This window comes from Plectropomus leopardus, chromosome 22 (assembly GCF_008729295.1).
Source record: "Plectropomus leopardus isolate mb chromosome 22, YSFRI_Pleo_2.0, whole genome shotgun sequence".
NCBI classification, from domain to species: domain Eukaryota; kingdom Metazoa; phylum Chordata; class Actinopteri; order Perciformes; family Serranidae; genus Plectropomus; species Plectropomus leopardus.
In genome coordinates this window covers 13,838,776-13,852,352 of record NC_056484.1, presented here as the reverse complement: position 1 = coordinate 13,852,352, position 13,577 = coordinate 13,838,776, and the positions used below count along the sequence as shown (strand labels likewise).

Here is a 13,577-nt window from a genome sequence, read left to right as displayed (position 1 = left end):
GTAAACATTAATGGTGGCTGAGCTGTAAATTTAGGAAGCTCAGTGGTACAAGGTGAGCTAGCAGTAGATGCATCCACGTGTGTCCAGTATGAAGAGGACTGTGACTGTGGTAGTATTTTGTGGTATTTTTGATAAGCTGAAGATGAAAAAAGTAAAAAAAATACTGATGAACATGTTTATATAGAGATGTACGTTTGTCTTGGAGGTTAAAAATGTAAAAATGGCCAATTTGCATATTGGTAAAGACTGATTTTAAATTAAGATGTTTCGAAACCTATTATTGCCAATGACGTTTCTGAGAAGTTCTTTTGTATAATTTCTATTTTAAATGACAGCAGGTTGTCTTTAACCATCCAGCACTTGTGATACAATTTGTTCCGAGATGAAACTGCTAATATAAAGGGTCATGATTTCTAGAAAAAGACATTGATTCTGAGTTTTTCACATTTGCAATTTAAATTTTTTTTTTTTGGGGGGGGGGGGGGGGGGGTGCTTAAAGCATCACAAGCCAAGTGCCATCTCGTGCCATTATATTGAAGAGAAGGCGGATATCTCTACAGCCAATATCTCTAACACTCAGCTCACACCAAAACAACGAACACTTATGTACACTTGTAATGTGTATAAGAATTATCTTAATCAATCTTATTTGGTTGAATGGCAGCATGCTAATATCCTCACTATGACGCATGGCTAAAAACCAAATAAGATTGATTAAGATAATTCTTATACACATTACAAGTGTACATAAGTGTTCGTTTATAAATCTTATGTCAAAATCTAGTTACGTTAAGTCAGACAAAGCGTGAGACTAATCAAACAGAAAAACTCTTCTTATCTCAGCCCATGCCTTAGTCCACAAGTCACACAACCTTTATGTGTTGCAACAAAAGTCACAGCCATAAACCTTTCAGCTCTAAGCTACCGTCTTTGTCCCTCTATATGTACCTCTGCCATGTTGTGAGAGTTTTAAAGCCATGCAGATCAACTGACAATAACAACAGTCATGCAGAGATCGAGCCTGCGACGTTGTGTGAGAGATACATTATCTCTGTTTATCTTTCGTTCTGTTCCATTGGGTCCAGTTGCTCTTTTTTGGCTGCGAACAAAGCCACTCAGGCCGTGGTGACAGACTGCTACGTTGACAGGCCGCAGTCTCTGAGCTCACATGCTTTTTGTGGCTCTGTCTCTCAGAGCAGTGCCTCCCAAAAAAGACGCTGCATCATGGGGCCCACACTTTGGTACGTTCCCCTCTGATCCCTCTCTTAAGGCCCAAACAGCAGCTGGCGAGATTAGAGAGGAGAGGACAGTGACACATACACACATAGACTGTCCCTCACAGCAACACGGGCGGCCAGGACAGATCCGGATCAGACTGGAGTGGGGACGTCCAAACACATTCCCCCGGCAAGGATCACCTCAACCGGACCCTTTATGTCCGTTGATCTCCAGCAACCTCACAGTGGACCTTGTCTTTTGTTGGATCCCACATGCCATCTTAATTTGGGGAACAAGACAGAATTAAGAACAACTCAAGAACCGGTCTTTCTGTGGTAGTTTAAACTCATTCTGACTGGTTCTGTGCTATCACACTTCAGCCATGAGCTGTTTCGGGTACCGCCGAGAGTTAAGTAAATATGAGGATGTTGATGAGGATGAGCTTTTGGCTTCCCTCAGCCCCGAGGAGCTGGCTGAGTTGGAAAAGGAGCTAGTGGACATTGATCCCGACGCCAACGTACCCATAGGACTCAGACAGAGAGATCAGACGGACAAGACCCCAACGGGCACCTTCAGCAGGGAGGCCCTGATGAAGTATTGGGAAAATGAGACACGCAGATTGCTGGAGGACGAGATAGGTGGAGGAAGTCCCAAACCGGTCAGTAACTGCACTTAATTCGATTTGCTTGGTATTTGCAGAATGTGCCAGAGGTGAAGCATGTTTGAAGATGTATTAGATGGAACTAAAGACAAGTTAGTGAAAACAAATACTAAAAGAAACTGTTTGAAGTAAAAGAAGAAAATCATAACAAATTCCTCCGTCTTCTTTGGTTGCCTTAAGAACCGTCCAAATAGCTTAACAATGAACATCTTGAACATGTTTTCAAAGGTTCATTGTGAAAGATTTAGGGAGATATACTGGCAGAAATGGCATGTCATGCAAATATGTTTTATTCAGTGAAAAATCACCTGAAAATAAGAATAGTTGGGTTTTTGTTTGCTTAGAGTGAACAATTTGTATCTACATATGTGGGTCCTTGTACATGGTGCCTGCCATGTTGCACCATGTTTCTACAGTGGCCCAGAACAGATAAAACAAGGTCCATTTGCATTCTCGCATTTTCGTGTTAGCCACGGTAGTTAGTAGCACCTATGCAATGAACCAAACAGCATAGGCAAAATGTGATGTGAGTGCCTTTTTTTCCAATGTTTCCACCAATTAAAATCACTGGGTTTGTTTGTTTTTGTAGGGAATTTTCTGTGGAAAATTCAGCTCCTGGTAAAAATCTCCTGAACTTCTGAATATTAAGTTATCATTGAGAAAAAATGGACACAAATAAGCAGGTACTGGGTGAACAGTGTTGATAAAAAAAATAAAAGCAGAGAAACTGCTTTTTTCAGTGTTTTTACTGGTTTAAATCACTATATCGAATTATTTTGGAGGGGAAGAGACCTCGGCATATAATTGGGCTCCTGGTAAAAACCCTCTGAAAGTCTGGAAGATATCAGCATATACGAGGCTTGTGATATGACATATGAACGGCATTAAAGAAACACTGATTAGTGATGTGAAATTGGCTTTTTTCAGTGTTTTAACTGGTTTAACTCGTGTGTGCTTCGGGTAATTCAGATCCCGGTGAAAACCTCCTGAACAATGAACACTGCAGGAAATCTAACCGGAAAGAAGTTTCAGCTCATTGCACTCTGCAATCTCACCACTAGATGTCACTAAATCCCCCTAAATCTTACACACTCTTTCTTTCAAAAAAAAGAAAAGAAAAAGCAAACACTCATTATAACAGCATGCATTTAAAGCACTGAATGATTTTATCAAAATACAGGATGAAGAACAAGAGGAGTGTGTGACAGAAGAAAACAGTGAAGAGGATGAAAAAGATGTTGAAAATGAGAAAGAACAGAAAAAGAAAGAGAGGGAGGAAGAAGAAGAAGAAGAAGAAGAACAAGAGGAGGAGGAGGAGGAGGCTGAAGAAGAAGAGGAGAGTGGGGAAGAGGAGGAAGCTTTAACAGAAGAGGAGGAAGAGGAAGAAGAGGAGGACGAAGAAGATAATAAATTAAGATCTGAACCTTCAAAGGATTCTGGGGTGTTGACGTCACGGGCCGAAACTCTTATGCTGCTGAAGCCACAGAGGGTGGAGCCCATGAGACTGACTCCTCCCCCTCCACCTGCCGACCCAAACGCAACCGGAAATCCAACCATCGTCGACGAAGCTCTCCAACGAGCTCTTAGTGACGACCCTGAACTCACAGAGGTTAATCTCAACAACATTGACGACATCTCACAGGTAAGAGTGCAGACGGCTAAAGGTTTGAAAAAGGTGTAAATACAGGAGGAAAAAGACTGACAAAGACTGACAAAGACTTCCGTTGAAGTTCCACTACCTCATCAAAACAGTATGCTGGCCTATTTTTGGAACCAGGCATCCTGCCATGGTTGTGCAGTGGAGCATAGTTACATAATTGGCACAACCACTTTTTATGACAGGAAAAAGGACAAAAACAGGGTTTCCTCCACTGACCAGGTTTCTGTTTCCTAAAAATTTCAATCATTTTGGGGTTCAGTCATTGGTAAGACGCAGCTGAGAGTGTTACTTAACTCATTTCAGATTTAGGTGCAGAGGATGACCTTTCTGTCAACTTGGTAAACACTGGTCTTATTAAAGTGTTAAAATGTCTTTAGGCTGGTGGGGGATGTGTCAAGAAAAAAGACTTACCCAGTTGTCCTTAAAGGAATGAGTCAGACTTTTTTGGGATTGAATGAGGTACTCATCCATAGTCAGTGTATTACGTACAATAGATGATTGTCTGTGCACCTCAGCATTTTTCAATGGGGTAATAAAGTCTTTAAATCATGCTCTTCAAAATCAGACTAAATTATGAAGAACAGTAAGCAACAGCAATACATTACTTAGCCTCCATGTCTGTACTCTTGTCTGCATCTACTATAGGTTGCACAGTGACTATGGATAAGTACCTCATATAACCCCACTCAAAAAGATACGATCACTTTAAACTATATATTTTTTAGCATTAAATAATATTTTAAGGCCCCTGTTTCACAGTTTCAAAAGGTTCATATGTTTATTTGTCTCAAAACAGGTCAGTTGATGAGCTTTATGCGTTCATGCTGAGAATATTACAATTTACTTTTTAGGAAACCCTCATCCGATTTGCTGAAGCACTGAGGTCCAACACACATGTGCGGGTCTTCAGCCTCGCAAACACCCGAGCCGACGACCCTGTGGCTCTGGCCATCGCTAAGATGCTGAGGGAGAACTCGTCCATCACCAGTCTGAATATAGAGTCTAATTATGTGACTGGGAAAGGCGTGATGGCGTTGGTTCAAGCGCTTCCTGGAAACAACACCCTAACGGAGCTTCGGTTCCACAACCAGAGACACATGTGTGGAGGACAGGTTAGTCCTCCTCTCTCACTTCCTATTTTGTCTCAAACAAAATCTTCACAGAGTGACTTTAAGCTGGTTAGCTTCTCTTCGTAATCAGATGTGACAATGTTTCGCCTCCTTAAACTCCCCCCACAGGTAGAAATGGAGATGGTGAAGATACTGAGGGAAAACTACACCTTAATCAAGCTGGGCTACCAGTTCAACCTGCCTGGTCCCAGGATGAGCATGACAGGGATCCTCACCAGGAACCAGGATCGCCAGAGACAGAAACGGCTGCAGGAGCAGAGACAGCAGCAGCAGGGCCAACAGGGGGCGCCAGAGGGAGCTGTGAATCCCAGAACCACTGCACTGGTACATAATTGGCGCCTTTATAAGACATGACAGATAAAAAGGTTATTTTCCAACTGGTTGGACACACAGTGTACCAGTGACCGGCAATTGTTCTCCATTTAACTTTTCAAAGAGTCCATCTCTGTGACAAACAATAACAAGCTCTTCAGCTAACAATCCATGCTAATGATAACTGACAAAATCAGCTGCTTCGACTGTCTGTCATAGTGCAGCATCAATGGCAGTGATAAGGCTACCAGCCCAAATCTGTTTTTCTTTTGTTTGTTTTTTTTGTCATATTCTGATTGATTTTAGAAAGTCTGGAAAGCAAAAAACAAAACATAACAAAAACAACAACAGCAAAAAACAAAAACACATAAAAAGCCATTTATGCATAGTGCATCCAAACCACTTTTTTTGTTGGTTTGACAATTAGCCCAAAGCAGGCCAAGCCGTATGGAAATCTGAATGGGAGGGGGCCAGAAGCATCTGACGAAGCAAATAAAACACAAGCCTGCAGATTTGTGTGGTTCCCAGATTAGGTTCCAGCACTTTGAATGCAAATTCTTGGTGTTTACAGCTGCAGCACTCAGTGTAAGGGAGCACATTAGCCTTTGCTCGTTATAAATGTCTCAGTAACAATCTGTTTTCCTCTCTCCGTCTATAGAAAGGAACTCCTCGTTCGTCACCTTACAGCTCACCCAGAGGATCTCCTTGGTCCTCACCCAAACTCCCCAGGAGTGACCAGGCTAAAAAACAGACTCCTCCTGCTCCACCTCCTCCTCCCCCTCCACCGCCTCCTCCACCACCACCTCCTCCTCCACCGCCTCCCCCACAGCGGGAGAAGAAGAAACCCACCAGGATGATCGCGGAGGTCATCAAGGCGCACGAGGCGGGTGGCAAGAAGGTGAAAAAGACAAAAGGTAAGAAGGGCAAGAAGGGGAAGGAGCCGGAGAAAGACGAGACAACCAGCATTCTGAAGGAGCTGAAGAACGCGCTGAGGCCCGTGGCGATGGATAAGAGAGTGGAGGAGAGCAGCAGGCCGTCCACGCCAATGAGGTCGGCCCACGACCAGCTGATGGAGTCCATTCGCAACAGCAGCATCCGCAGTCTGAGACGGGTGAGTAAAAGGATTTGTGCAACAATAGGGATGTTTAAATTCTGTTTCATCATTGGATGGATTTATATTCGCTGTTCTCTGTGCGAATGCTGATTCAGCAAAGCTGGATTTTCAAAATAAAAGCCCTTGTATGGTAATGTAATAATGTAATAAAATTTAAAGTTTCTTTTCTTCAAATTTTCAGTACATGCCGGAAGTCGAAAAAAACTTCAAATCTTACTTAACTTTGAAATTTTACTTTACTCTATACTTTTATCTACAGCCTTCAGTAAATGTTAAAACAGGTCACAAAGTAATTATAATTCTTGTGTACATTTTTGATTGAATACTCCTTCTGCATACTTGCAGCTACAGAAACCACTCAAATGTCAAAATGTTATGCAATTTGCAGACATCAATACTTTCACTCAAATTTTGTTTTTTGCTTTATAAAGTACGCATTTCTCTTTTCAGCTGTTTATTTTAAATTCTAATTCCACCTTTGGCAATAAAGTTTACTGTGCACTTTTCCTAGCACTGTATTTCAGCTCCTAGCTTCTTCAGGTAATACTAAAAACATTTTACATTTCAACATAAAGATTTCTCAGTAGTGTAGTATAATGCAATTGGGCTTTTACATTTTAAAGGGAAGTCATATTTTCGCATTTGCAGCAAGTTTTTGCAATTTCGTTGAGCTTTCAGCATTCACACATTTGTTTTTTATTTCCAATTTTGTAAACAGCGGTGTTGTCCCCAAAGTACTGTATCAGATTAAAGGTGGATTATGCAGAAATGTATTAAGTGGCAAAAACACTCTTCCTACACAAGCAGTAAAGTAATCTACTTAATGCAGAACTGCCTCTACATGCAAACTGAACAAGTAGGAAGTTTAATTTAGATGAGGGTGACACAGAGTCAGCAGTGTCTGAGTCATGATATGTATTTTTCTCCACATTGAGATACTGAAGGCTGGCAAAAGGCCACTTACCACCAACCAGCACTGTGCTATGATCACAATGCTTTGACTGCCAGAGAAAAAAGCCAGAATATAGCCAATAATAATGTCAGCCAAGACTGTCAAGTGCTCTTATTCTGAGAAGGAAGACAGGATAAAGAGAAAAATAAAGCCAATGAGGCAAACAATAAGAGAGCATTCACTTATCTTGTTTAATTTGCTACTTTTTTAAAGGAAATTAAAGCATCCGACCTTAGTTTTTTCTATCGGGGAGAGTGTGAAGTAATTCTTTGGCTGAAGCTTCAGCACAGCTTGTTACATTGTTAGAGTGGAAAATCAGCTCTGCCCTCAGATGGCGGGGTCTCCTAGCTGTGAAATTCCTGCCACTTAGACAAAGTATATATAGAAACTGTTCTGTGGAGCTTTGATAAAGGCAGATATGACACGTTACCAACCAACGACACACATCCAACAAAAACAGCTCTCTAACGCTTCATCTGTTGGCACCACCGAGGCATCACGCATGGACTTGATGCAATGTCCAGATTTGCGAGTTTATAAAGAATGATAACATCTCATTTAGCTCGTGCTTTCCAAAAATGTATACACTTTTAAAAATAAAATGTAATGCTTGTTTTAACAGAGAAGATTTACAAAATGCACATTACAGCTACACTTTATGTTTAAAATCAACTTCACAATGCTAATAAGGATATTTTCAATACAACAATCATATGTAAAATCTCATGATTTGATCTCATAAATCTCCCCTCTGTTACGCCGTATTTTTAGATAAAACTGTTTTGAATAAAAATCTTTTGATTTTAAATTCAACAATTTGCTTATAAATTATAAGTGAATGCTCTCTTGCTTGGAATTGTTCATTTTGAAAACACTGTGTAAAGTCCTTCTTGCACTCACAGAGGAGGATACAGTTTATTCTCCACATTAAGAAACATCAAACCTACAGTACATCAACCTTTTATCCACTTCCAACAGTCCAGTAAACCTTTTTAACTCCAGCTGAGCATCACCAATATAAAAGTCAGCTCCTCTACTTTATGCCACATGCTGTCAGTGGCTCCTTAAAAAACATTATTATCCAGATTCTTGCAACTATCATAAATAAGAGAGGGCTTTGTGTCTTCTCTGAACCCTGAAGGCCAACTGTCTTTAGCTGAGCACCATCTGTCCTGCGCTTCTTTAATCTCGCTATGCTCTCGGGAGCAGGAGGTCTGTGCAGAACTAATCGAAACATTACAGAAAATAAGACTGGAGAGCTGGACTGAGGTGTAACCGACTACCACATTTAACTAAGTGGACCCCGTGGAGAGATATTTCTTTTACAACAAGGCATCACCCCGAGACTCTTTATGAACCTAAATTCTGAAAAGGCATTAGGATAAGGTATTTTTTAGGATCCACAAGAACCCTGTGTATAATCATTTATCTAAATTGTGTGAACATTTTTAACAGTATACAATTAAGGATTTTTCTAAAAAATATTGACTCATACAGAAGAAATCCCTTTAAATTGTTAGTTACGACCCCGTAGAACAGTGTGGTGGTGTATTTATGTGCCCTCTGCCTGCATTTTCTTGTTTTGTTAATATTTTCTGTGTTTGGGACGTTTATGGGTGTGTTTGCCCCCACAGCGCTCAGGTGAGTTTGGGGCTTTATAAAAAAGTAGCGACCAGTTTCCAGACCATAAGCTGCAGGCATCCAAAAGACACAGTGCCGAAAAAGCACAAATATAGCAAGGAAAAAAGCCAAATGAGACTTACTTTAACCTTTGCTGGCAAGCTTCTTTACAAACAATAACCGACAATCCTCCTTTTACTAAGTTTGCAACATGAAAATTTCATAGAAAATTGCAGTCTGGATAGTGTACACTGTCAGCAACCAGAAACATGACTCACTGTAAATTAGATTTACCCCTTATAATGAAACAAGGCCATTCATGCAAAATGTGGTTTGAAAACGACATCTTTGTACCCATGACTCAGAAATCATCATTTCTAACTTTCTGATGTTTCTCAGTCACGACCACTGACTCATGTCCATTCATCTCACTCCCATCTTTGCTGCCACCATCGAAATCCTGAAAGAGCATCACTGCCTCACGGTCTGTATTTAAGACTGACAAAGCATTCTGTCATTCTCCAGGTGGAAGTCCCACATCATCTACGATAATACAAAAAGAAGTAAAAGAGGTCTCTCCATTGCCATGGAAACCATGGCGTCTCCCCACTGATTACGACCGAGTGATGAAAGCACAAGATGTTGGGATTGCTGACAAAGCAAAAACTGAATTCTTACTCATAAGAAAGAAAACTATACTGGAAATTTGCACTGCAATATTAGCTTTACAAGTTTTTTTTTAAAAAAGTATTTAAGCATAATTGGAGATTTTAATTTTTATTTGTATTTCAATTTTGAAATGAGTTGACTGAGCTGTTTACCATTACGTTTTCTAATTCACTGTTTTCTTGTAAAATTGTAAATACGGTCTGTTGTTGGTTGAATCATGTGTTCATTTCTAAATATAGCCATTTGGTGTTTACAATAGTACCTGTCACTGTATATGACTGTTTTCTTATTCTTTGGTTACTGGATGAGTTTCATTTGAAAGAAAAAGGGTCACGCTGTGATTCAGCAGCATAACAAGCGCACACAGGCACTGTTTTAATCAGTGAGTCATCTTACTGGTCAAGCACCGCTGATGCATATTCCCGATCCGACACACTCACAAGACACCCACGCCAGTCAGCGCGTATTAGAGCAGGGCTCTGGCGCACTTGGTTTGAACAATTCACAATGCTTGACAAGCAAAGGGGAAAAGAGACGCTCACTGCTAGTGCCACTGACATCACAGAAGAGACCTTTGAAAAGAACTGATGTCTGTTTCAGGGCAATATCTAACCAAAGTTTGTTAACATTAGCCACCACAAGCTACTGGCTTTACTAATGGATTCAACTTTTCATTTTCAACAGCAATGTGTTACATTTTCTCTCCATAAAGACATAATTTTACATAAACTCGTCCGAAAAACCAGGTTAACGTTTCAAGCTAAAGGGACAGTTCAACTTTAAATCAAAAATACATTTTTTCCCTCTTACTTGTAGTGTTATTTTTTAATGTAGATTGTTTTGGTGTGAGTTGGAAATTTTTGGATATATCAGCCGTAGAGATGTCTGCCATCTCTCCAATGTAATGGAACTAGATGGCACCAAGCTTGTGGTGCTCAAATCAACAAAAAAACCCTCAGAAAAACTTAACCGCAATCTCTCTTTCCAGAAATCATGGCCCACTCACTCAAGATAATTCATATGCTTTGTTATGAGCATATTCATGTAGGAACTATTTTCTTTCTACCAAAGTACACCTGTCGACCAAATCACTGCGCAGAAGGAGGCATGCATCAACTCAAGAGACTCCTGCTCATGACATCACAAGATGTAAACATAAATGGCGCCCTCCTTAGCACGAAAAAAATAGTTCCTACATGAAATTGCTCACCGCAAGGTCTGTGGATTAGAAAAGAGATTGCTGTTGAGATTTTTAGATGTACGTCTGCCTTTTGGCGTTAACCATCCCATTAAAAGCCACAGGTACAGTTTGTAAAAATGATTTGGGGTTATTAGGGGTTGTTTATTGATAGTTATTGGGATTTCAATAGATGAACATGACCCAAGAAGAAACAGATTTAGCCAGTTAGGAGATAAGGATGCTGGCTCAAGAAAGACATATTGACATGATAGAGTGGGACAGAGACGGAGTTTACCGGTTGGCAAGGAGAAACCAAGAGCATGTGAGGGCGGGGGGGGGGGCGAAAGCAAGAGGCTGAGGGATGTGAGGTATTACAATTCCAATCCTGGTCCTGCATTTGTTTATGTGTCTTGGAAGAGCTCCCTGACTCGTAAATCCACAGTGCAGCTGTTAGAAGACGACACGGTCAGGGGCTCAAGGGTGGCAACAGCGAGAAAACTACAAATTACACAATGGCAAACCATTTTTTCAAAGTATATTAGTTTCTACAGTGATTTGACACTTTAAAGGCAATCCATTCATCTCAGCATTGTACAAAACAAAAAATCATCTTCAAATTTGCCAGATTGGTATGGAAAAATTGTCAGTTATTAACTGCAAGCATAGATTATTTTTTAGGCTTCCATGTTGATGATATTTGAGCACTTGAATGCAGCACCTGGGACCTTTCAAAAATAATCCTTCAATTTTAATATAATGCAATGACACTATTACTTTGCATGACTCAACAATAAGGATTGCCTGAATGCCCAGGGCAGTAAAATGCCACAGCGGGCAAGAAAATCTAGCAACTTACATGCCTGATCGCACAAGTGGTAAAAAAAAAAAAAAGAGTTACACATGTTGTCTGTATTGCTTTGCATCTATAACAGATTGTGTCCTTGTTCTGCATAATATAATTAAACACGACAATTTCATTTAGTTTTTGTTTTGGATAAATGCTTAACAAAAAAAATTGTATAGGGGCACGTAAAAAAATTAATGTGGGAAAGTAGATTCCTCAAAACTAGATGTGTATGAATTAAGCTTTGTTTTTCATTTTTTAACATTATTGTTTTTTTACTTGGCCAGTCAGGCAAGTCTTAGCACATATATAATAGTTACCTCTAAGCTTGGTAAAATATATTCTTTAGTCTAAAAGTTATGGTATGTGTGGGAAATGCTATAGATAACATTTATGAAATTATGTATTTCAAGAAGAAAGTGTATTAAGAAGAAAATTCAACTTCAGATTTGACAGTAAAAAACTGAGTGAAGCTCCTTTGCAGGGTACACTCCCCATGCCAGAACCCAGTCTCCTCAATGGCCCTCCCAAATACCGCAGCTCAGTATGCACAATGCATTCCTCAGACTAAGTGTCCTAAGAATAAAACTTCCTCTACTCAAGCGCAGCACTTTGTCATATCTGTCAAACTGTCAATAGGAGGATCCGTCCATTAAATGACGAGACTTCCTGCTTGTAAATGAGGTCTCAGCGCTCCGGGTGGTCACCCCATTATCCACGCAGAGACGTCAAGATTACTTTCAGGATGGACAGAGGGTGTCATGCACCACAGAGAAATGTAAAACCGGTCAGCAAAACTGTTAAGTATGCAAGTTTACTTGTATCCCTTAAACACTGAGCTACAGAGAATCCCTTAAGCTTCTGAGTCACAACAGTCAGACCCTTTGACCTTTGCATTCCTGCCCAATTTATGCATGCAGTGGCACAAATTAAAACCATGACTCTGTTCTCATTTTAAGCTGCCGAAATCATGAAATACGAATCTAGCTTTAAGCACATTTACGGGCAGTTTCACCAGTAATTAACCCATTATTCTACCTGTTACTTTTGACTAACTAAGTAAAATTGTTGGCTTCATTATAACAAAAATTATCATGTATGCTGTCTATATGCCACAGACATTTAGAGCCCCTTTTGCAATAACTCTTTAAAAGATCATACAAAAAAAGAAATCTGATGAGAGGAGATGTAATAGTTCATAAATTATGCACTTTAACAAATTTGTTAACCATAAAGTAACTTTAAGTTGCGTCTTACACAATTTACACTAGTCTGCCTTCCTTGGCTCTGACCTGGCAGAGGAGAAGAAATCAAAATGAACTTGTTATTTTAGGTAAGATTACTTTTTTTAGCCAATGAGCTCTTTAATTGAAAAAAAAATAATTGTTTGTGCCACTGTTTGCTAGCGCCCAGTAAATATCTTCTTTTCTGTTCAAAATCAGGTTATGTTATTAATTTGCAAACTTGCTATCTAGCATCTTGAATCCTGACGCTCTTCCAGTTTCTCTTTTTGAATGACAAATACAGACTACGAAGTGTTAATTTGCACATGCAAGTGCAGGATTTATGTGCTAGTTGGCCATTGACTGCAGTCTTTGCAGTGTGTTTAAGCCAAGACACAAGTGGCAACAAAAAAAACAACAGTCTGCCCTCCTTGCCACTGCTGCCGTATGGTGTGTCTGGGCCTGAAGAATTCACAGTCAAAAGACAAACAGTTCTCCGTCACTTCTGTGAACACTTTTGTTTACATGCATGTGTGTACTGTATGTGTTGGTTGATATCTCTATGGCAGCAATGAATCCAAGTCGTGCTGCCAAGCTGGTGGAAAGTCCCATACCTGCTCTAATCCCTGTCGAACTCCGCAGCAGAGAGAACTGATACAGGGTCAGTGTGGTGTCAGCTGATGTGGGCCGTCAACTAAAAATAAATAGTAGAGGCATAGAATTGTTGTGGTTGTTATTGTGATCGTCACATTTAATTACAGCATTTAAAGTGATGACTAAAAATATTATTTAAAAGGCCAGTTTTTATTCCCTCATGTCATCTCTGCTTACCTTCTTTTCTTAGTGTTCAAATCATTTTTTGGGGGGGAATTTACAGCCAGAAATGTTATATTACACGCACATTTACGCATTTAAGTTGCATATATGCTTGACAGCTATGGTTATGCTTTGTCCCTCACTCACTCGGTTTTCATTTCTACCTGGCTCAGCGGGT

The 13,577-nt window shown here is 40.1% G+C and overlaps 1 protein-coding gene across 1 annotated transcript; it reads left to right on the top strand.

The window, feature by feature from the left end:
• Nucleotides 1-1,239: 1,239 nt before the first annotated feature.
• On the top strand, nt 1,240-9,597 carry lmod2b (leiomodin 2 (cardiac) b). The gene is made up of 6 exons (XM_042511724.1): nt 1,240-1,876; nt 3,060-3,521; nt 4,391-4,651; nt 4,778-4,993; nt 5,640-6,092; nt 9,193-9,597. Exons 1-6 carry the CDS (start codon nt 1,601-1,603, stop codon nt 9,217-9,219), a joined length of 1,695 nt encoding a protein of 564 aa, XP_042367658.1. The 5' UTR covers nt 1,240-1,600; the 3' UTR covers nt 9,220-9,597.
• Nucleotides 9,598-13,577: the final 3,980 nt, after the last annotated feature.